Source organism: Haliaeetus albicilla, chromosome 19 (genome assembly GCF_947461875.1).
Source record: "Haliaeetus albicilla chromosome 19, bHalAlb1.1, whole genome shotgun sequence".
Lineage (NCBI taxonomy): Eukaryota > Metazoa > Chordata > Aves > Accipitriformes > Accipitridae > Haliaeetus > Haliaeetus albicilla.
The window spans coordinates 2,709,324-2,730,816 of NC_091501.1; the positions used below are offsets into that span (position 1 = coordinate 2,709,324).

The 21,493-nt window shown below is 48.5% G+C and overlaps 1 protein-coding gene across 1 annotated transcript; it reads right to left on the minus strand.

The window, feature by feature from the left end:
- Positions 1 to 2,024: 2,024 nt before the first annotated feature.
- Positions 2,025 to 20,951, minus strand: CYTH4 (cytohesin 4). Its single transcript, XM_009925996.2, has 13 exons — positions 20,819 to 20,951; positions 14,875 to 14,957; positions 12,438 to 12,538; positions 12,119 to 12,182; positions 9,168 to 9,286; positions 8,712 to 8,792; positions 7,934 to 8,046; positions 7,219 to 7,367; positions 5,409 to 5,520; positions 4,877 to 4,953; positions 4,452 to 4,523; positions 3,456 to 3,610; positions 2,025 to 3,132 (listed from the first exon to the last, which is right to left on the minus strand). The coding sequence occupies exons 1-13, from the start codon at positions 20,835 to 20,837 to the stop codon at positions 3,060 to 3,062; spliced, it is 1,218 nt and encodes a 405-aa protein (XP_009924298.1). The 5' UTR covers positions 20,838 to 20,951; the 3' UTR covers positions 2,025 to 3,059.
- Between the last annotated feature and the right edge of the window lie 542 nt (positions 20,952 to 21,493).

A 21,493-nucleotide genomic window follows, 5' to 3' on the forward strand; every position in this document is an offset into this window, starting at 1 on the left:
TAAAATGTATTAGCCTTCCAAAAAGGAGCTGATAAACAGGGGACAGGAGGAAGGGAAGAAGCGGGGAGGAGGCAGGATGCAGCGATGTGGTCTATTCCACACATCTGTGGTATTGTCCTCCCAGCCCTTTTATGAAAATAGATGGACATTTATTATGAAAACAAATTACTGGGTGTGCGCAGGAGTCCGCAGGCAGGCAGGGAATTAGTGTCAGTCTTCTGCATGTATGTCTGTGTGAGCCACATACGCTGCCTATAGTGAGAAGGAGGAACACATCTACCAGGTAGACAGCAATCTGTCAGGTTTAGTATATGAAGGGCTCTGTGTGTGTCTGTGTGTCTGTGTGTATGCATTCATGTGTGTGTGGTGCTGCAGTTGCCCTCAGCAAAGGGAATGTGTGATGGTGGCCAGCAACACATTCCCTGGTGGTACCATTCTAGTTGCACAAATCGTTCCCATCATAAATTTGCAAGGGCTGCAAGCACGGCTGTCAAAGCACATGGATATGAGGGGATGGTCAAGTTTTATAGACCTGTCCTGAGACATCTTGGCCTATACCAAACACACTGGTATTCAGCAGGCATGAGGTCAAGGATACCACTCAGAGAGTGCACATGTTGCATTGCTGGTGGGCAACATCAGGTACCGTTGTGTTCACGTCACAGAGGAGATTGGGGCATGGTATAGCAAGGAGTTTTGAAATGAATTTTCTGTGCTGGAGCCAAGGAAAGGCAATGGAAACTCACACTTACTGTCTTTCTCCCTACCTCAGTCTCTAGGAGAGAAGAAACCTGGTCCACTTCCTCCTGACTCATGTGGTTAGTTTGATGGATGCAAACTACAGAATTGCCTGTCTTTGTGCATTGTTTTGCCTCTCAGAAGTTGTCCTTCCCACCCTGTCCCCGCTAGGAATAATTCTGCTCTGCAGCGTGTGGGTATCTGGGGGAAGAAGGGAGGGGAAAGGACATAGGCAGCCTGCAGAGAATTGCAAGGATTTGGGATGAGGAGGGATTGGGAAGAGCTTGGATAGTCCCTGCTGTCATAGGAATGATCCAGGTAAACTCTAGGAAGGGCTTAGCCTGGATTTCCTCACCCAAGACCAGACTGTGGGTAGAAGAGAGACTCTAGGTTATATTTTGATGGCTTTTGTCACACAGAGTATGAGCCTGAGAGGCGCTAGAACAGACGTTTCTCACCCAAATCCTAGGCTCTGGGGCATCTTTCACCACAAAGTGCATATTTATATTTCTCTTACATATATTGGAGATGTTGCCAAGATAAGGGGCCATATTCTGACTTCTCCTCCCACCTCTGGACACGACCCTGCCTCCCTGCCTTGAACCCAAAGCAAAAATGAACGTGTGTGAGCATGTGCTCTAGAGCAGCGGGCAGCAAACTCACTCCGTATCACATCAGTGACAAAGAGATTCAACGTAGGAGATATTTGCAGGCGCGAGCAGAAGAAAACCTTCACATTCCTTCTCCAGGGTGAGCGCGTGCTTGAACTCTGAGATACACTCCCTGCCTCTTGAAATTAATTCAACATTCCTGTGGCTTGGGCAAAAATAACTAGAATGAATAATCGGGCTCTGCTGGCCCTGCTGCAGATTGCCTGGTAGATAGAGCCCTCTGCAGGAAGATAAAAGGCAAAAGATTGAGACAGCACCAGTGTTTACTAGAAGAGACCAAAAGGTAACAGATGAAATCGCAATAGCTTATCACGTCTTTTAACCCTGCAGGTGTAATTGTGTCTAGCGAATGTCTGGTATTTGCCTCCATGCTGTTCCCAGTTTGCAGTGTTACAGCTCCCTGCACCTTTTGTCTTGTCCCATTAACTACTTCTCCTTTCCACGCTGCCCAACAGCTGCCTGCTTGTGCCATGTGCTCAGCCTGCCTGCATTTTGGGTGCAGTGCAGAGCTGCGGTGGTCCTCAGGCTGCTTTGCTAGGCACAGGAACATGACACTCTTACCTTACATCCTCTGCCTTTATCACTAAAATGATCATGTCACCCTGAGTGTTGGGCTTGTTTCAAGCACTTTTATTTCTTTCTTCACACAAGAGACAAAAACCCCCACGCTCAGATGAAACCAGTATGTGAAGATGGGAATGCCTCTGTGTGTGTGCTTGTGTGTGTGGTGTGTATGCACCTCCAATTTTTCATGCCTTCTGGCTGCAGGCCTTTCACACACAAAGCCCGGGTCTCTGGAGTGGTACAAGGAAGCAACCTCTGTTGGGGAGCCATCAGCCAGGAGAAGAGCTAGTGTTCAGGTTTCTTCCCTAGGGAGACCTGTGGTGGGCTCTGAGTCACAAAACAGAGAGACAAAAGACCCAGAGCCGCTTCCCTGGTCCCACAGCCTCTCTACACTCAGTTACCCCTTATCTCCCTCTCCAACACCTTTAACTTTCTAAAACCTATGACTCAGTTACAGAGCAGGGACTTCCCAGGATTACAGCCCTCACAGGTATAGGAAGAGGTAGAGAGGGCTCTCTTCTGAACAGAGGGCTTCTTATCTTCCCTTGGCCTCTAGTTTCACAGTGAGGTCCTAAATATCAGTGGCCCTTTTTCCACAACCACTACACTTCTGTTTGTGGAAGAGAAACCACTGGGGCTTTTCTGCTCTGCAACTGACTGGACCATGCTTGGCTGCTCCAAGAGCATCTACATGGTTCCCCACACAAAAATACCCAGGCCTGGTTTGATAGCAGGAGGGGCTGGAGACATTCTGGAGACATTCTCGTGTCCTCTCAGATCCTGTCATACACGCCTGGGGCTATAGGGGAGAACCCAAAGGCCAGTTGCTGTTGAGCCTTTATGTTTGGTCATGGGAAATGCCATGACCGCAGTTCTGACAGTCCTCAGTGGATTGCGCCCTGCGCCTCTGCCTTCAGTTTGGAAAGGGAAGAAGCAAATCTGGCAAGTTTTCCTCTCAGTCATCTTCCTGCCAAGTGGGAGGCAGAGGGAACCAATGCTCCCAAATTTCTTCACTGGAAGAACCCAGCACGGGAGTGAAGTTGTCCAACAACTACATCTTCCTGCTGCCAGTGACCAGGTTAGGGCTCAGTTTTTGCTGGCAATCTTTTTCTTACGGGCAGAGACCAGATCATAGAAAGGATCCTGTGTGATGCTGGTCCTGGAAATAAACCGAAATAGGAGCAAAAGTAAGAGATTTAATGCTGGAGAGCAGCACAGGCAACCTAACTGAACTTGCACAGAGACACCACTCACCAAAATGTAAGACTGGAGATCTGCAGACCTACAGCACAGTATTTAGCTGTGGCTAGAGATTCTCCAGAAGGGACCTCAAAACTCTTCAAAGTCAAGAGGTACCACAGTTGCTAGACTGCAAACTTTCCACTCCCCTTTTCAAGCTCTGGTAACCAAATAAACTGCATGACCAATTGTCCCTGGGGCTGAACAAGGGCAAGCTCAGGCCTCCAGTTCCAGTCTCCTCACCGTATTGCCTCAATCCACTCATCACGTTCTGCTGGTGTGGCTGCTGAGATCTTATAGGACTGATGTTTGCCTTCAACCACCTTCCCATCCCCGTCCGTTTTGCAGGCTTTAATCTTCTGCCCTTTGCATTTGGGATTGAAGAGCTCAAAGCAGTTCTGTCAGAAAGGGAATAAAATGGAACTGTAGGGGAGGACAAGGTGGACCAAGGAGACTATGCTGCCTTCAACCATGGGTGACAGGCTCAGAGAGCTTCCAAAGGGGAGGAGAGCATTCTGTCTCTGAAATTCAACAGAGCCTTTCCTTCCCCACCCCAAGAACCCCCCTATGAGTTAGATCTCCAGGCCATCCCTCTTAGGTAAATACACCCTTCCTGTGAATGACTGGACACTAAAACAGGCTTTATGGAGAGATGGAGCATCAACAGTTATCAGAAAACACCTTCTGGGATCTGTCACTCTGTTCCACTCATTAAGGTCTCTCCCCCTTTTAAGTAGATGAACCATCCTCTCTTCTGCCTGCCACCACACAGATAGAGGGCACTTTTCCCAGAGTGACAGATCAAAGAGCGGGTATCCACAAAAGATGCACAGACAAAGAATGTCACTTCCTGAGCAGGTTTCCTAACACCACAGCACTGTCTGGTCTACATGTGCTGTAACTCATTATGGCGAGTCCTGGGGAGACAAATTGAACCCACATCTCCTGGTGCAAAATGAGTAGGGAGTCAGCTGTGTGCACTGATCTCCACCCCCCCTACAAACACACATGAAAACATACAATACAGCCAGCCAAAGGACAGCTCAACGTTCACACCAGATCTTCCCTGGTAAAATACAATCATGTTTAGATACCATCATATTTAGATGGGGGCACAAGGCAGTTTGGAGTGGCACCTTCCCTCCGAGAAGCATGGTGAGGGTAGGGTGTGTGCACCCTCTCTTCCCTCTGACTGCCTGAAAGCCTGTGTTGGCAGAGTACCAAGCAATGGAGACTTACTGGCTTTTTGGGATCATCCACCTTCTGGACTGAGAGGTTCTCCAGGGGGATAATGCCCAAAGGTTCTTTGTCCTGAAGGCAGGAAACATGAATTAATACCCAGCATGCTCCCCATATCTATGCCACTTCTTAGAGCCTCTCTGATTTCCCAGCCGTGTGTCTTTGTGGGGGTGACAAGGAGAGGACACCGCCTCCATTTACACAACGGGGAGCTTAGGAGATCACAGCAATAGCTGCAGTGTCCAGCCTCTCCTCCTCAAGACCAGAGGTGAGGAAACAGCATAGGAGAGAAGGGAGGTCTGAGTTCAGTCTGGGAGTGTAGGATAGAAGGGAAGAGTTGCCTCCCACCCTCTGCTCCTCCCTGGCCCCTCAGAGGCTCGTAACCACCCAGGACACAGTTTCCCAACCAGGAGTTAAGCCTTTACCGTGGTATATTCAAAGTAGTACAGACAGTTATCGGTCAGAATGAACCAACGGCGTTTCCAGGTTTTCACACGTCCTCCTAAAGGCAGTGAGGTTCAAAAGGCATTAGTCACACATTTTGCTGTCCTTCATGCACACCCCCTGCCCCCCCAGTCTCCAGACAGGCACACACAGTCATACCCTCCCAGCTCTCCGTGTAGATCAGCCCCCAAGGAAGCAACCGTGGTGCTCATCGCTGATGCGATGCCGTATGGTGGACACGCACACACAGGGAGCCAGTTTTGCTCTGATGGGGCTGAGAATGGGGAGGGGTGAGGGATATCTTTTTTTTAGTCCCTTTTTGAGCAGACAAAGCCTGCAGGAGCTGGGAGGAGAGAGCAGGCAGCTGGGATCGACGGCAGGTGTCAGCCTCACCCCACTGCAGCGGATGGGAGGGAAGGACAGCAGAGATGCTGGTGGGTTCCTGGGGGAGATTTGTGGTGGGAGGCAGGCAGGCGGGGAATTCAGAGGAGCTAGGGGAATCCTCCTCCTTACCTAGTTTCAGGAGCCAGCCCTCACGGTTAGGGTTGAAGAAAGTATGCGTGAGGTCGTTCCCATCATCCTCAGGTATGGAGAATGGCTCATTCTTTATGCTCTCAAACAGATTCTGCCCCAGAGCATTGATGGGGGAAAGAGAAAGAAAGAAAGAAAGAAAGAAAGAAAGAAAGAGATTTCTGGCAAAGCTTGTACAAAACTCTCCTAGGTCCAGCTGGTTCATCACTCTGTTTCCACAGGAGCAGGTGGGTGAATGGGGAGGGGAGTGGGAGATGAGCCCTGGGGGTACAGCAGCCCTCAGTCTATACCTCACAGGGCCTCAAGGGGGATCGCCGGCTCTTTTCTGCATCCTGTGTCCAAAAAAGAGACCCAATCTGGAAAGTCACAGACACAAAAGTGTGCACCCATAGAGTGCAGTGACCAAACCCAGCATGTCACACGAGTGCCGCTGTGAGTAGTACAAAGGCACATGGGGGACACACACACACGACACGACACGGCAGAGACTGCAGCCCCATTTAGGCCCTGGGTTTGTGGTGCCAAACACTCTGCTGAGAACTTCTATATAGAGACCAACACACACATCTACATGACCACAAGGAGGCACATTTCGTAGAACCAAGGCTTTTGCAGAGGGACACAAGGGTGACATTCATAACAGCAGTGACAGGGAGGCAGGTTACTAGCTTTCAAGGGATACAAAAATGTTGCTCACATCATTGGATTTGCTATCATTTATTACACAAATCCGAAGCCAAGAAAAAAAATGAAACTACAGGCTCCTGCAACTTCCCTCAAATTGCCTGCAAGAAATGACACTCTGGAGAAAAATCTAAAGCCTTCACCCTGAGGGGATGATTCTTAGCAAACCCAAGTGTGGGATGTAGGCAGCCTCTTTGACACAAGTTATTCTCCCCAGGTTGGTTGGGTAAAGCTAGACACATGCAGGCAGGCTGCCTCATAGGGCAGGTCCCATGGTTGCTGACCCTTCGGGAAAATGGTAGCTCCAGCTTTGCTAATGGATGCTTCCCCTGTCTCTGTCTCCCCCGTGCTGCATCTTCATTTTCTGGGATCAGAGACACCACGGACCTGCTGAGAGCTTTACAGATGGTGGATGAGATGCTGGAAGAGGCCCTGACAGTCATTTGGGACTTGTTGGTTCTACTCACTCAAAGCTATATCCTGGTGTAAAAGAGGTCAGGCACTGGTGTCCTGACTGATGGGCACACTGGTGTCAGCTGAGACATTTACGTATGAACAAGGGAAAGGGATTCATAATCTGGGCCACGGTGACATTGTCTCACACACACAGAAACACACAAGAAACAGACAGTCCCCTTGGGGGCTGGGACTTTCAAAGCTGGCCAAAAGAGTCAGGTGCCCAGCTACCTCCCAGCGAGGTGGGTGTCCTGTTCACACAGCTTCGTGCCTACATGACACACAGACGCCCGCAGCTCATGTCTTCCTCTCTCACACAGTTACAGTATCTGTTCCTCTCTTACACGGACACACTTAAAAGCACAAACTTTCTTAAACTGATACTGCTGTTCCCTGAATGTCTTCAGCCCTGTCTCTCTTGCTCCATGTCCTCATCAACAAGCGTGTGTGCAGCCCCTCTCCGAAGCAGTTTCCACATTTTCCAGCTTTGCTTTTGTACATACTGCCCTCTTTCCTCGCGCAGCCCTTCCCCTTGTATGGCAGAAGGTCAGTAGACCTGTATGACACTGAGACCTGTGGACCTTTGATTCTCAGTGGACCCCAAACCAGAGAGAAAAGAGGGACTGATGAGAAAAATGGGAGGTCTTCTTACCTTTAAGAGCTCTTCTGGCAGGTCCTCTCCATTGTCAATGCCTTTGTTGATGGATACAAACCTTTCAAAGGGGGTTTTGTCTTTCACATTGGGGTTGTGCAGGCTGGTGTTAAGCATGATGATAGAGAAGGAGAGTATATAACACGTATCTGGCAACAAGAAAGAAAACCAGGATGGGTGGCACTTGTCTTAGAAGGCAGATCAATCCACACCCTAACAGGCAGCTTGGTTTCCAGTCACTGGAGAACAGCGTCATCCTCTCAGCTGTAGGAGGAAAAGGGAGATATCCCCTCTGCTAGGAGAAAGAGGGACAGAGCTGATCCCCTGTATGGAGGTGATTCCATCCCCTCAGGTTAATGGGGCAAGTCGGGTAGATCTGGTCTGATAATGGCTCTGCCAGCAGGAAAGCTTCTACAGACACATGTCTGTCATTGCTATCCTTGCTGCGATGAGGTATATACCTCATGTGGGGCTGGGAGCACTTCTCACGTCTATTGCCCATGGGGATGGACTGGGGCACAGTAGCACAAGGAGGACTGAAGACCCTCAGCCTACTGAAAAGCTTCACAGGAACTGGGCTACCTCCTTCATCTTAAGGGCAAACATCCACACTTCCAAGTGATGACCTCTGTGCTTTGTGAATGGAAAAGGATGGCTCCTTTCCCTAGCAAGCAGTGGAGCTCAGCTTTACAGGCCTTCTTCTCCCCATAACTACCTGTGGACTGGAATACTCCAGGGTTACACTTGCAGTACCAGTTGGCAAAGGCCTCCATCATCCGGTCAATCTTCTGCGCTTCCCCAGGCAGCCGGAAGCTCCATAGGAACTGTCTGTCAGGAGCAGCATGCCAGAGAATTAGTCAGATTGGGTGCAAGGGACATTCATCCCTTCCCTCAACCCGTGGGACACTGGGAAAATAAAAGAAGTCATCCCATCAGACTGGGAAGACAACACAGTGCATGAAGCAGGAGCTCTGCTCCTCTCTCCAGAAATTGCCTGAGGTCATCAGCCTCAAACACCCTAAAAGCTGGAAGCAGAAGTAAGCATCCTGGAAATCATGGCTCCTCTTCCCTAATGAGTGCCCTGCAAGGCAGCAGAGACATCAAGACTCCTGCCAAGAGGCTGGCCTATAAGAAAACAAGATGCCCTAAGACAGAGTCACTTTGTCACTGACAGAACGGACACTGTGGACAGACATGTTTCCCAGTGCAAAAAATAACTTGCCCCATCCCTCTAGCCATTGAAGCCACAGTGACCCACTTGGCTTTTCCCATCTTCTCTGCACATGGCCAGTCCAGTCAAGGGGCCATGAAAGAGTTCCCCCAGGAAAAGGTGTTAACACCTCACGAAGCAACAGTCTTGGAGCAAACACATGCAGCAGGGCCTTGGGAAGCCCCATTTCAGGCCAGTAAGGCTTCACAACCTTCCTGGGGGGTAAGACCCAGTGGCTGAGCAGGCTCCTGCTCCTTCTCTTGCGTCCTGCATGGTCACTCACCTCAGAGCCTGCACCAGGTTGAGGTTGGCGAACTGGTGACATGCCACAAAGGCTTGGAGGATCTGAATGTTTGTGGGGTCCCTGGGAGAGGATAGAGGGAAAAGTTCAGAAGACAGCTTTGACCCTGCTCAGTTTTGATGCCCTTTGGCGTGACAACATGCACCCAGCTCCATTCCAGCCTTCACTTCCCCTCTGACCAACAAGAAGCCAAGATGCACACTCTTGTCTGGGAAGACTGACCCCATTACAGGCAGGAGAAAAGGTAGCCCATACAGCCAGCCTTAGCCACACTCCAACCTCCGGGGTGTACTGCCCACCCAGCCCACTGCAGTTTGAGCTGTGTTCAGTCTTGGCACCCGACCGAGGTCTGCCAGGGGTCATCTGAAATGGTAGTTGAAAGGGGCCAGGCAGGACAGGGCATCCAAAGGACCTCCTCATCCTGGCTGGGTTGCTCACCTCCCACCCAGGTAATCCCCAATGGCTGTCTTGTTCAGGCCTTCACCCTTGTGGAGGAATTTGGCAATCTCCTGCAGGTCTGAGGACAATACCTGCTGCTCAATCAGGTACTGGATCCCCTGGGGGAGGAGAAGCAAGACAGTGAGGTAAGACAGCTCTGTAGGACCCCAACACTGCTATCAGCCTTCCTTGGCTTTGATGATGTTGCCTCCTCTGTTGCTCCCCAGCCCCTTTATGGGAGACCACAGCCATGTCCCCACCCTTATTCCATCCCTCTTCATCCACCATGGTGGGTCAATACCACTTCTATTTCATGCTTAGATTTGGATAAATGTTTCACTGGGATGGAAACTCAAGTAAACAAAAAAGGGCAATGTAAGTTAAAAGTCCAAAAAGGGAAAGTCAAATAATTCATTTTAACATTTTCAATCAAAATATCTTAGTGTTCTGTTCCTAAATGTCATTTTTTTCCCAAATTAACTTAAAGAAAAAAATGTTGTTTGAAAGAAGACATTATAAAAAAACGTACTCAGACAAAAATATGGGCTTGAGACAACTTAAAATTATTTTTTTCCTGAATATTCTTCTATGCCACAGAACACAGAAGTCTGCAATCTTTTCAGCTCCATCTTCCCCAGCCAGTAAGGATGGAATATGTTTTTTAAGGGATATAGATGGTCTGAGTTTGGCTGTGCAAAGAGACAACATCCTATTTTAGAGGGAATTTCATGATTTTCAAAGTCACAGAAAGTTGAGGTTTTGTTCAGATTCTTAACAATATCTAAAACCACTGCAGCTCTCCAGACCACATTGCAATTCTCCTCACAAAATACAATAAAGGAATGAAAATTGTTTTAGATCCGTCAAAATGTTCTACTTCAACAGAATCAATTCACTTTGCCTTGTAATATATAAGAAACTATTTCTAAAATGCCCCAAAGAAAAAGCAGTTTCAAAAGGAGAAATTGAAACATTTGTGAGATTTTTCCACACTATTTTCCCTTCTTTTTCCCCAGACAGAACTTTGGTAAGATCAATTTAATTTTTGTAAAGCATTGCTGTGATGATGGGGCTCCATTTTCCAGAAGAAAATGTTTCTCCCAAAAGGTTTTGTTCAGCCAGATTCCTAACGCTTATGTCCACTAGCTTCAGGAACTTGCCCTGAGATCTTGGAAGTAGGAACTCATTTAAAGTATATCAGCACTGCAGGGGTGAAGTGTAACCTTAGCAAGGAGGGGCAAAGAAAGTTCCTTGCATTGCAGCTACCTCTCAGCATGTAGCAAAAGGGAAGCAATAAACAGACATCTGCATAATTGTCCTGGTTTCAGCTGGGATGTAGTTAACTGTCTTCCTAGTAGCTGGTACAGTGCTATGTTTTGAGTTCAGTATGTGAAGAATGTTGATAACACTGATGTTTTCAGTTGTTGTTCAGTAGTGTTTAGACTAGAGTCAAGGATTTTTCAGCTTCTCATGCCCAGCCAGGGCACCTGACCCAAACTGGCCAACAGTGTATTCCATACCATGGGACGTCCCATCTAGTTTAGGAACTGGGAAGTGGGGGGGGCAGGGATTCGCCGCTCGGGGACTGGCTGGGTGTCGGTCGGCGGGTGGTGAGCAATTGCCCTGCGCGTCATTTGTACGTTCCAATCCTTTATTACTACTGTTGTCATTTTATTAGTGTTATCATTATCATTATTAGTTTCTTCTTTTCTGTTCTATTAAATCGTTCTTATCTCAACCCCAGAGTTTTACTTCTTTTCCTGATTTTCTCCCCCCTCCCACTGGATGGGGGGGAGTGAGTGAGCGGCTGCATGGTGCTTAGTTGCTGGCTGGGGTTAAACCACGACAATAATATAGGCACATAGTTTAACATTTTGACCGGGCTGATCAGCATTGAACTAATAAAGCTAAACTGGTTTGGGGTCAGAGCTAGTTCACATATTTCTGCACAGCATAGCAGAGTGCCACAGCGAGAGATCCCTCTAGGACCTCAAACCAAGGTCAAACAGAAAGGCAAAATGGAACCTGCTCTCACGCAAGGCTGTAAGTCCCGGTATCACTGCTCTAAGACAGCTCCCACTGGCAGAGGGATGTCCAGGGGACTGGCAAGCACTCCACCTGTGGTGGGGATACTGGGGAAGGCATCTTGAGGGTCTCAGCAGGGCAGAGGAGGAGGCATGAAAAGTTGTCACTCAGACGAGCAGCCACGCAAGATGCTAGCTGTGGTGGTTAGCTGCTGAGGAGCAACTGTTCAATCGCAGCTTGTGGTTTTCCTTACAGAGTGCAAAAATAATCGTTCATCAGTGAGGAGGAAGGAAGAGGAAACTGTCTTTCTCACATCTTCTCTACTTAATCATGACAATTTGAGAGCTTTCTGCAGAGGCATGAAGGTTTTGGTGTCTGGACCTCACTGGTCGGAGTCCCAGAAAGTGGAAAACCTGGATTCACTCCACAGTCCATCCAGTACTACCAAAACCAAAACGACTTCCAAAATGACAGAGGCAGCTTGTCCTCTTCTGTTCTGAATGAGCCAAGGAACCTGACACACTCTCAAAACTTCTCACCTTCTTCTTACTTCATCCTCCTCCATCCCACTATGGCCAACTCTCAGCCTCTCACAGGCAAGAAGAGCTGGGCTGAAGGAGGCTTGGCTCTCCTGACACATTGGCAGTGTTAAACCATCCTCCCTTTATTTCTCTTAGTTTTGGGTGGCATCTGATGGGATGGCCTATAGGCACATGATGGGGGGGGAGGCAACACAGTTTGATCACATCAGAAGACCTTATTCAGGGACAGGATGAAGGGTGCTACTAACTGGAAGCCTAACTGGAAACCATCCCCACAGTCCCATGCCATAGTTCCTTTGACATGGGTGGCTGCAAGTGGACCAGTAGCCAAGAGAAGCTTTTCCTCCCAGCTTTCTCCTCATAGGTAGAATGAACAAATCCTACCTTTGCAGGGTCCATGTTGAATTTCTTCCTGCCCAGGGACAGTTTATCCTTCTGTGATAGTTTGCTGCAAACGCGAAGAAGGAAAGTCAAACTTGGAATAAAGGGCCATGTTTCAATTCACTCACAAGGTAACTCAGATATCGCAAGAACAGGTGTCTGACTATCTAGGAATAAAGAGAAATCTCACAGCAGAAAAGGGTATTCCTGGCCTCATTTCCCTGTCTTTGTTGTGATCCAAATCCATTCAGTGGCTTTTTGTTTTCTCAACATCAAGACAGAGAGTTCGTAAAAAAAGAAATACCCATCATGTCCCACTTGCCTGGTCTGCTCCCCAGGATTATTGTCTGCCTCTTTCCTCTTCTCTGCATTTTGGAAGCACTCAATTTCCGCAAACACTTGAGCAATCTCTTCCTTTAGCTTCTGCAAAAGAAATATCAGGAGGATGAAGGCGATGGAGGGAAAACCAGCAGACACATACAGAGCATCTCTTACTTCTTCCCTCAATCACAGGAGAAGGACTGGTCAGATGGTCACAACAGCCAAAGATGTCTATGAAATGGGCACTACTCTGGGGTGACCCTGCTGGATTCCAGATGAAAACAATGGGAGAGAGGGGCAGAATGAAGTTCTCAAGTCTGTTGTCAATCAAGGCTGGAAAAACAAGCTTAGCCAGTGGGGAGGGTGTCAGAGAACATACCCCAATGTTGATTTCAGTTCCTCAAACAATGTCAGATGTGAGACTCCTTCCATCATGCCCATTTCCTTCTAGCTTTTATTTTGCATAGCCATGCTACACATCCAGGAAAGGGGAAGTAGAACCAGTAGCTGTGAGGTCAATATGAACCTGAAGTGGCCACATTGTGAAACACAGAGTTTTTAACATACCTATCATTCAAATACCATTGAGCAGATACCTGTCTTTAGGTGGAGAAAGAAGAGAGAAGGAGTAAAAGAGAGTAATCACTGCCAAATTTAAAAAAAAAAAAAAATCAGTTGTAGAATTCCATTTCCTTTAGGCCCATGGCAGACCATGGCCTTCTTGGCTGGATATTCCGTGTTACCAAGGAAATGAAGATGTCTATATCTCCTTGCTTCCATCCTGCAGTTACAGTCCTCCTCAGAGCCAGAGGGCATCACAGCTCTCTTCCAGGAATCACCCAAATTCTTCCCCATACAAACCAGAATTGGCAGGGGAAGAAGGGTTGTTTTATGACAGATCTTGTCTCAACAAGGGGCGAGGATATGGCCACAATATGCACGCAGAGACAGAAACTGAAGTTCTCCAATATCCCATAACTTAAAAGAGCTTCTGGATTTCAGTTTTGCTCTGGCCTTCATTCTGTTGAGCTTCATCAGTCTCCAGAGGTGGGACTATACCTTCCTAAGCTTTAGGTATTGCATAAATGTAACAAAGCTGTGATCTTAGCTCCTGAATTTCAAATGTTTATCAGTTTTGTTATTTTATTCACTGCTGTCTTTTGGCAGTGTAACTGGCAAGTCGAGACCCATCCTCTCCCCTCCTCCCTCTCACCCCACCAGACATCCCCCCAAGTCTTTGTGTTAACGGGTATTGCTTGATACTTTCTGAAGAAATCCACCTGGGAAAATGTCTCTAGTTCTAGGTACTCTTTCACCTAAACTCATCCTGCTCCACTGGGCAATGTATACCCCATTAGTTAACGGCTTTGGGATTTAGAGTACGGGTCTGTGAAGTCTAGCAGCTTTTCTCTGTCCATAGTGGGTAAAAAATGTAACATTCCTATTCAGCTATCCTGCCCCCTACAGTGCCCATTGCCTATTCTGAAAACTGAAGAGATAAGAACCACACATAAGCAAACCACATGCACATACATTTGTAGCCTGTTTTGCAAGAAGAGACAAGACACCATTCTGATTCGCAGTGGAGATGGTGACTCTGGAAGCCTGAGAAGTAATAAGTAGTTTGGCTTATTCTGTTACTCTATGCAAGGAAGTATTGCACCTACTCCCCAGGCATCTGGACATCTTCATGTTGTGGGAAAATCAGTGCAAGTCCAATGAATCAGTGCAATACGGTCTCTCAAATGGGAGACGACATTCCACGATGGTGGAGGCAGAACAGAATAGAAAGTGTAAAGCACCATGCATGTCTGCGATGCAATATTACTGACTTTGAATCTGTCACTTTCAGACATCTTAGGAGTCAGTGGAGAAATGTTTGTGTCTGCTAAAAGAAAAGAAGAAAAGCAAGTTCAACCATGGAAACTTGTGTGGTAGGTCCTGCCATCACACCTCTCTAAAGAGACAAGATCCTTCGTGGAGGACTTGTTAGAGGTCCACAAACCAAACAAAAGTTTGATAAACACAGGGGGATGTAGCAGGTAACTAGGACGGATACGTCATTAGCGGGTAATCAGTAATTAAAAATAATCACAAATGCTGAGCCAGATCCCTGCCAGTATGACTTAGTAAAGTCACACTCAATCCTAATATGCAGTCCCAGCTCATCCCTGCTAATGAGCTGACCAGTCTTTCTCAAAAATCCCATTAGGGTAGTTGATGACTCCTGCAGCAGAGAGTACCACAGGTTGGATGCACACTGGTGGCAAATATGCCAGGGCAGCCTGAAGTTCTGAATTCAAGTTGGATCATGCCAGAGCAAACGTCTCCTGTGCAGGAGCACTTCTTCATGGCCTGGACTGTTACGTGAAGATGCTCCTTGGTGAAGACAGTTTTGAAAAGGCTAGGCAGAACAGGAGGAACAGGATGGTCCTTACCTTAATGTCCTCCAAAAGCTCCTGTCTGTGCTGCCTGATTGTCTCTATTTCGGCCTCTTCAGCCTCACTCAAGTCAGTTGACCCTGGAAGAGCAAAGATGCTTGTGAGAATAGCACTGTGGCCAACATATCACACGAAAAGCTCCCTCAGCCTCTCAGCGCCTATCCTCTCCTAGGGTCATGCCCCAGCAACTCTGATTTCTGTGTTTTAGCATCTGTATTCCCTGCTGTTGCAGCCACTGCACCTCAGCTTTTCCCTGCAAATGGTTCTCAGTCCAGAGCGAGCAGCACAAACCCATATAGTCCTCCTAGCAGCCAGCTGCTGTGCTGATAGCCCTCTGATCTAACCCTGTAGCAATCCACCCCACCTACTCAACTGATTTTGCTCACCATGAGCACAATGAAGAGGTCTTACCAAATGCTTTTTGGTGGTTTTTACGTCAGTCATCTTTACGTGCTGAAAAGCTGTGACCTAAATACTTCATCTCCATCCAAACCTCCCATGAAGAGCCACTGGCTTCATGGATAGATCCACCACAGCTAGTGTCAGAAATGGCTTAAGAGAGAGAATCAAGGTTTTTCAAGTTTGAGGGCAGGATCTGGGGGGATGAAAGCCTTGCTGAAGAAGGAGCATCTGTGGGAGGCTGTTCTATGGACTACAGACAATGCAGAAATATGAGTAGGCTTCCTTGTCATGTACAGGAAGTTAAATAGATACCAGCAGAGCCAAGGCAACCACAAAATGATTCATAAAAGACTTAGAAGAATTGGGGTGACAGCACTGGTGCTAAATATAATCCAGGTGAAGCACAGCCTCTTCAGCAAGGAGAAAGAGGAGGCTGCAGCCCTAGAGAGGCAAAGCAGATGGTGAGCCCCAGGAAAAAACCAAGGGGCTCACACAAGGCTGAGAGCACTGGAGCTCCTGGGAGGTCACTGCAGAACTTGCAGACAGGGTCCTTGCTGCACCTAAACCAAAGCTTCCCTAGGAAGCTAGGTCAGGTCACTGGATGCCCTGCTCCACTGTTTCATAAGCCAAAATCCCCTGGGCCTCCTGTCTTCCTGGAAAAAGGGGAAGTAGTACCAGCTGCCTTGGAAATTCTCTTAGTGTGGATCTCACATGCAAAACAACTGCTATAAATATGAGTGGGGAAAAAGGGGAAGGAACTAGCCAAGACAGACAGAAGGAAAAGGGGACAAGGGCAGTTATCTCAGAGCTTACATGCTTCTTTCCTGTCATGGCCGCAACAGCTCAGAGAGATCTGCCTTACCCGATCCTAATCTTCCCCCCATCCTCCCAGCTGGTTGGGTTTCTCTGTGCTAAGTCTGTCCTATCACTCTTCTCAGGCTGCAGCCTCTCTCCTGCTGTTTTCAAGCATTGCATTCCCTGGGGAGAGGCTGCTGAGCCTCTGGGAGGAAAGCACTGGGCAAGAAGCCAGCATGAAGCCAGGGCTGGGAAGGACCCATGTCCCCTCCCAGCTCTGCGAGCAGCCCTCCTGAAGAGCTGAAAGCTGATTGCTGAAGCTGGTCAAGAGGGAAAGAAAACCTGTGGCATCCAGCAGCTCGCAACAGCCAAATCTGTATGTGAGGGGAAAACAAATAAACAAACAAGCAAGCAAGCAAGTAAACCAAAACCAACCAACCAAAAAGAAACAACAACAACAACAAGCCCCCCCCCCCCATGCAGTGGCTTTGCTGCTTGTTAGGCGGGTTGCTGACTTCCCCTTGAATGTCAATCCTGCGCTTGTGAGCGGTGCTTGGGTCTTTCAGCTTACTTTATGTCTCCTGCCATTCTAGCATCTGCAGGAGGTGAGGCCAACACCTTGGTCCCCTCAGCTTTATCTCTCTCACCCCTATGGGGTCTGGTAATTGTGGAATCACTGTGGTGATTCCTTGACAAATTATCACTAAGACCCTTTGTCTTGTATTTCTTTCCACAAAAGCACCGTAGCAGAACATACCTGAGGAACCTTCTCTTCCCCCACCCCATCAGCAAAGTCTGTGGTGTGGCTGGTTGCTTTGCTTCAGTTGTTCTGTGTCTACTGAAGCAGCCTAAAGCACCTCAAAGAGATATGAGGCTCCCAGAGGACACCATCTCACCCACACGATCCCCACCATGACTGTAAATAACTCAGTCCCCGTTCCTCCTGAACATCTGAAAACCCCAAGTCCTGAGTGATTTATCTGTCCAGTTTGTCAGAATGAGAAAAGTGTGGGAAGGACTGTGTGTGTGGGGACGGCGGGGGAGAAAAAGCGTACAAGTCATGGAGAAGGGGAGGGAATCAAGGGATAAAAAAATAGCAAAAGGTGACATAGTAAGTTAAAAAATGGATGGATCAAATTTTCAGAGCACCTTAGACTGAGCTGCAAAGAGGGTCCTTGTAAGGTTTCCTAAGTTTCCTAAGCAGCTGAAGTCCCTGATTGCCTTGGAAAATAATTCTGAGGTCAGCACCTACATGTTACTCTGCTTCCCTAACAGACAGCGTAATGCTCTGCTCAAGGCTGTTCTGAGGCCATTCATCAATGTTATTGCACACATTGGGGTCTACAGTTAGGGGCAGCGAACACAAAAGGCTTGTTTGGGGAAACGTCCACAGAAAAGCAGCAAAGGCAGCAGAGGCAGCTGGGCAAGCAGCAGACGAGATAATGAGAGCAGGCTGTTTTGCCTTTCCTTCCCTCTCCACATTGAGAATGAGCGGAGCTGGCAGGAGAGGGACACTCCGAGTGACACACTGCCTGGCTCACTCCAGACCTTTGCAATGGCAGAGGGAATTCATCCCTGCACTAGGGGACTGAGGAACAGCTTCAGCCTCGTCAAAAGCCTCAGTACCACCAAGTTCCACTTCCCTCTAGGGCTAGGTCAGGACACAGATGAAGCATAGCCCTGGTCAGGGTTCTCTGCACAGGGGGAAATCTCACGCCAATGAAGAACACCCCACGAAAAGACCCGCAGGTTTCAGGGGGATGCTGTCAGTCAAACCAACACTGAAGTCTTCCAGTTCAGACACAAGACATTAAAAAACTGGCTAGCATCCTCTCCAGAGAGGACATGAAGTTGCTGCTTGGAATTTATTTTCAGAGAGCAGATGTTGAAAGGAAAGCACATCAGCATCACATTTGTGGGGCTTACACCTTCTCTTGAGATTGTTTCCCCAGTCTCAGGGCAGACACAGATAGAAAGACCTGCCAGTTCTTTGTGAATTTCCCAGTCTTGTATTTTTAGTGCTGTCGCTCAAAACAGAACACAGACTTCAATTCCAATTGTGGTGACTTACGCCCTCAGCCTCCCCATCTGGACGGCAGGTCAGAGTTACCCAAAAGCCTGGGTACTCAGATGGCCAGCAGAGTATTGTGTTTGCTGGTCTCACTTCCCATTGCAAAGGGCTGTGCAGAGCCGTCCGGGTGCTAAGTGAGGCTTTCAATCCCAAACAAAAGCATACGACTAGGAAGATAGCTTTTGGAGCACAGAGGTAAGTGGGCAGTGACTACCCAGGAGAGCTGGAAGGATGGACTGCAGAAACAGCAGAGGAGGGTTATGAAGAATGACTGCATCTGTAGCACTGTTACAGACCATCCATGTGCTACCCACCCACAGTATAACAGCAGAGGTTCAGCTGGCCCATTTGCAAGTCAATGTAGGGTTCTGAGTGTGGCTGCTAAAGGGTTTGGGCACCTCCACCCATGGCAACACACAAGCAGAGCAGCCTGATGGGCACCTTCTTGCCTGGATGAGACTGTCTGATGGAAGAAGTGAAATTCCTTTTCTTTTTTTGATATGGCTGCTGAGTCATTTCCAGCACAGACCACCACCTCCCCAGCCAGGTTCCAGGCTAGTACCAGGCAGATACCAGGAAGCTTTCCAGCTCCTCAATTTCCTCCAGCCCAATCTGCCTCCCTCCTGCAGCCACTCCACAGTTCTCTTCCAGTTTGTGTCTGAAGAAATTCAACACGGACCTCACACAGGTTTAATTTGCACACTCCGGCTATGGGGGGAAAGGTGTGAAGAAGAATTTGTGTTGTCTCCCGGTCCCCTTATCCCACAAGTCAACTTACAGCAGTCAGGATAGCTTCCAGGCACTTTTGCCTGTGGCTCTCACCCTACACATCCTAGCACATGATACCATGGTACAAGTCTGCTCTCCCATGTTTCACACACCCAGCTCAAGGATTTGGCATACTGGCTCTGTGGCCTCACCCAGACAGTCGCTAGAAGGTCCTGAAGGAAGCTGGAAGAGGACATCCACTGCAGGGAAAGCAGCCTCCCCACAGACACATGTCTCATCTGCACGCAGCGGTGGCAGACAGGTACCTAACAGGACCATTGCACCTCCAGGTAGGAGTGACGCCAGGAAAAGGTGTATGTGCATTTCTGACCTTCAGGAAAATCATGCCACAACCGAGCAACTTTAAACACATCCAGTGCTCTAAAGCTCACTGGAAAACTGCATCTGGCGGCAGCCTTGGCTCCCAAGGTAGAGCAGCATCAAACCAACCCACTTTCCCACGCAGCGGTGAAGTGACAGGCTGGGACTGAGCAAAGACATCAGTCAGAACCAGCACATCTCTTCAGGCAGTGCCTAGCTCCCAGCTCTGCCTCCAGCCAGAGCTGAGCAAACCCACGTCGTCCCTGAGCAGGAGCTCATTGTGCTATTGCAGTGTGTAACTTTAAGACATAATTAACTCAGTAACACATAACTTGAGTGAATGACTGTGTCCGACCATCAGTGCTGAGAGCCTCAGTTTCTGTGGAAAGCACATCCCAATATAAGTAGTGAAACATGAGGTACCCCCCCCCTCCCCCGCCCAGCTTGTCCTGCAGAAGCTTTGTCCACTGTTGCTTTCAGGTGGGGAGGGCTGGGTGATCCGATGGGATCCACCTTCACCAACATTCATAGCCAGATGCTGGCAACAGCTCAGCTCCCATAGGTCCCACCAATTTCCCTGACAAGCAAGGCTGCTTTGCGGTTTGAGCGTGCCCACCTAGGACCGGGCACTGCTTTTTCCCTTCACTCTGTGCTCTATATCCTATATGCAAAAGCCTGTGAGGACAGGGAGTCAGACAAAGCAGGGCCAGTGCAAGATGATCCCTTTTCTTCCTGGCCCTTGTTCAGGCTGTTCCTATTCGGCTCTCCCTATCTGCTGCCTTTGCACAGACACACACTCAGAGCTTCCTCAGCCAGAGGCTAGAAACGTTCAGTCTGGCAGGATGCCTTTCCCTGCTGAATCCCAACCACTTTATTTACCACCTGCTAAAGTAGGAAATAAAACCCAAGATCTCTCTCAGTTCCTCAGATGTGGCTTATCTCTGCCCCCCCGCCCCCAACATCTGCCTTTTGAGATTATTTCAGGACCAGGCAGGCCCACCTGCAGGTCACTTGGTGTTGGTAGAATCCAAATACAGTCATTTACCTTTAACATGGATATACACAAGAGATGCCCCAGTACCAAAAAGCCTTGCAAGCATGTTGCACTGGGATACCCAACTGCATGAGAGGCTCCTCAAAGGCAAACCAGCTCCTGGGGGCTGTAGGGAAACGCCGCTGAGGAGCTTGCAAGCCATGCTAGAGTTGCATGAAGAGAAGCCAAAGCTTATAGGTGCTCATCCCAAGTGTCACATATACCCTTGATACCCCTGAGTCAGTTCTCAGCTCAGGATCACCAGCACAAGCAGTAGACACTCTCAGCACAAAGGCCATTCAAATCAGTGGGAAATTTCTCCAATGTGAAAGGAGTTTCCTTACGGGAGAGCAAGTAAGAAGAAAACCATGCCTAATGCAGAAGGCTGGCAAGCAATTAACTGCACCACCAGGGATCTTCCACCACCTCATTCCTCCAGCCACCAGCTGCAGCATCCACTCTAGCTGCTGGGATTTCACGGTGTGCTCTGCCCCCTCAAACTGAGCGCACAGCCCCCACAGAAAACAGGGCAAAAGACAGTCAAGGCTTACCAGCAGGACAAAAGTCCATCCTGCAGAGTGCAATATATTTTCAAGAGAAGTGTTGCTCCTCCTTGCCTTCTGCTTGTTCAGATGCTTCACAGAACTGAAACGACTTGGAGCCAGTGACCAAAATCGCAGCAGCATTGGGGGGCGGGTTGCCCTCTGACTCCACCCTTCCTCTCGTCTTCCCTCTGACCACATCTCATGAGTTTGCATCAGTGAAGGAAACTGTACGTGCGTACCTCTACGAGCTAACGGGGGCTCCTTGGCTACTTCTGAAATGCAAATCCACAAATGCATTTCCATCCCAGCAGCTTTTTAGGGGAATCTCCGAGCACACATCTCTGTTTGAGGGGACTGAAATGAGCAGTGAGAAGCTGATAGTACTTTGGGCTTTTGTCTGAGATAATCCACGGAGAGAGGGGAGAAAAAAGGAAGTTCTTGATTCAGAAAACCCATCTGATTCGGGAAGTGGTTTCATTTTAAAGGAAAGATTCTTCCTGTGTTAATTCTGCAGCAAGCAGTGGGGAGATGAATCCTCCAAAAGTGGAGGATGGTTGATGGAAGGGAGAAGAGAGTCTTTTTCTTCTTTTCCCTCCCTCACTGCCCACTAAGTGACTTCTACTCTAAGTCTTGCTCCTTTTTTTCCCCACTAACAAACTGCTTTTCTTGGGAAGCCTTGTA

What these genes read in the sequence shown, in the direction of transcription:
- CYTH4 (XM_009925996.2), bottom strand. An exon ending in GGGGATTACCTGGGTGGGAG is followed by an intron (nt 8,793 to 9,167) that starts GTGAGCAACCCA and finishes ATCCTCTCCCAG; the next exon opens with GGACCCCACAAACATTCAGA. An exon ending in AACCTGGTGCAGGCTCTGAG is followed by an intron (nt 8,047 to 8,711) that starts GTGAGTGACCAT and finishes TGCTCCTGACAG; the next exon opens with ACAGTTCCTATGGAGCTTCC.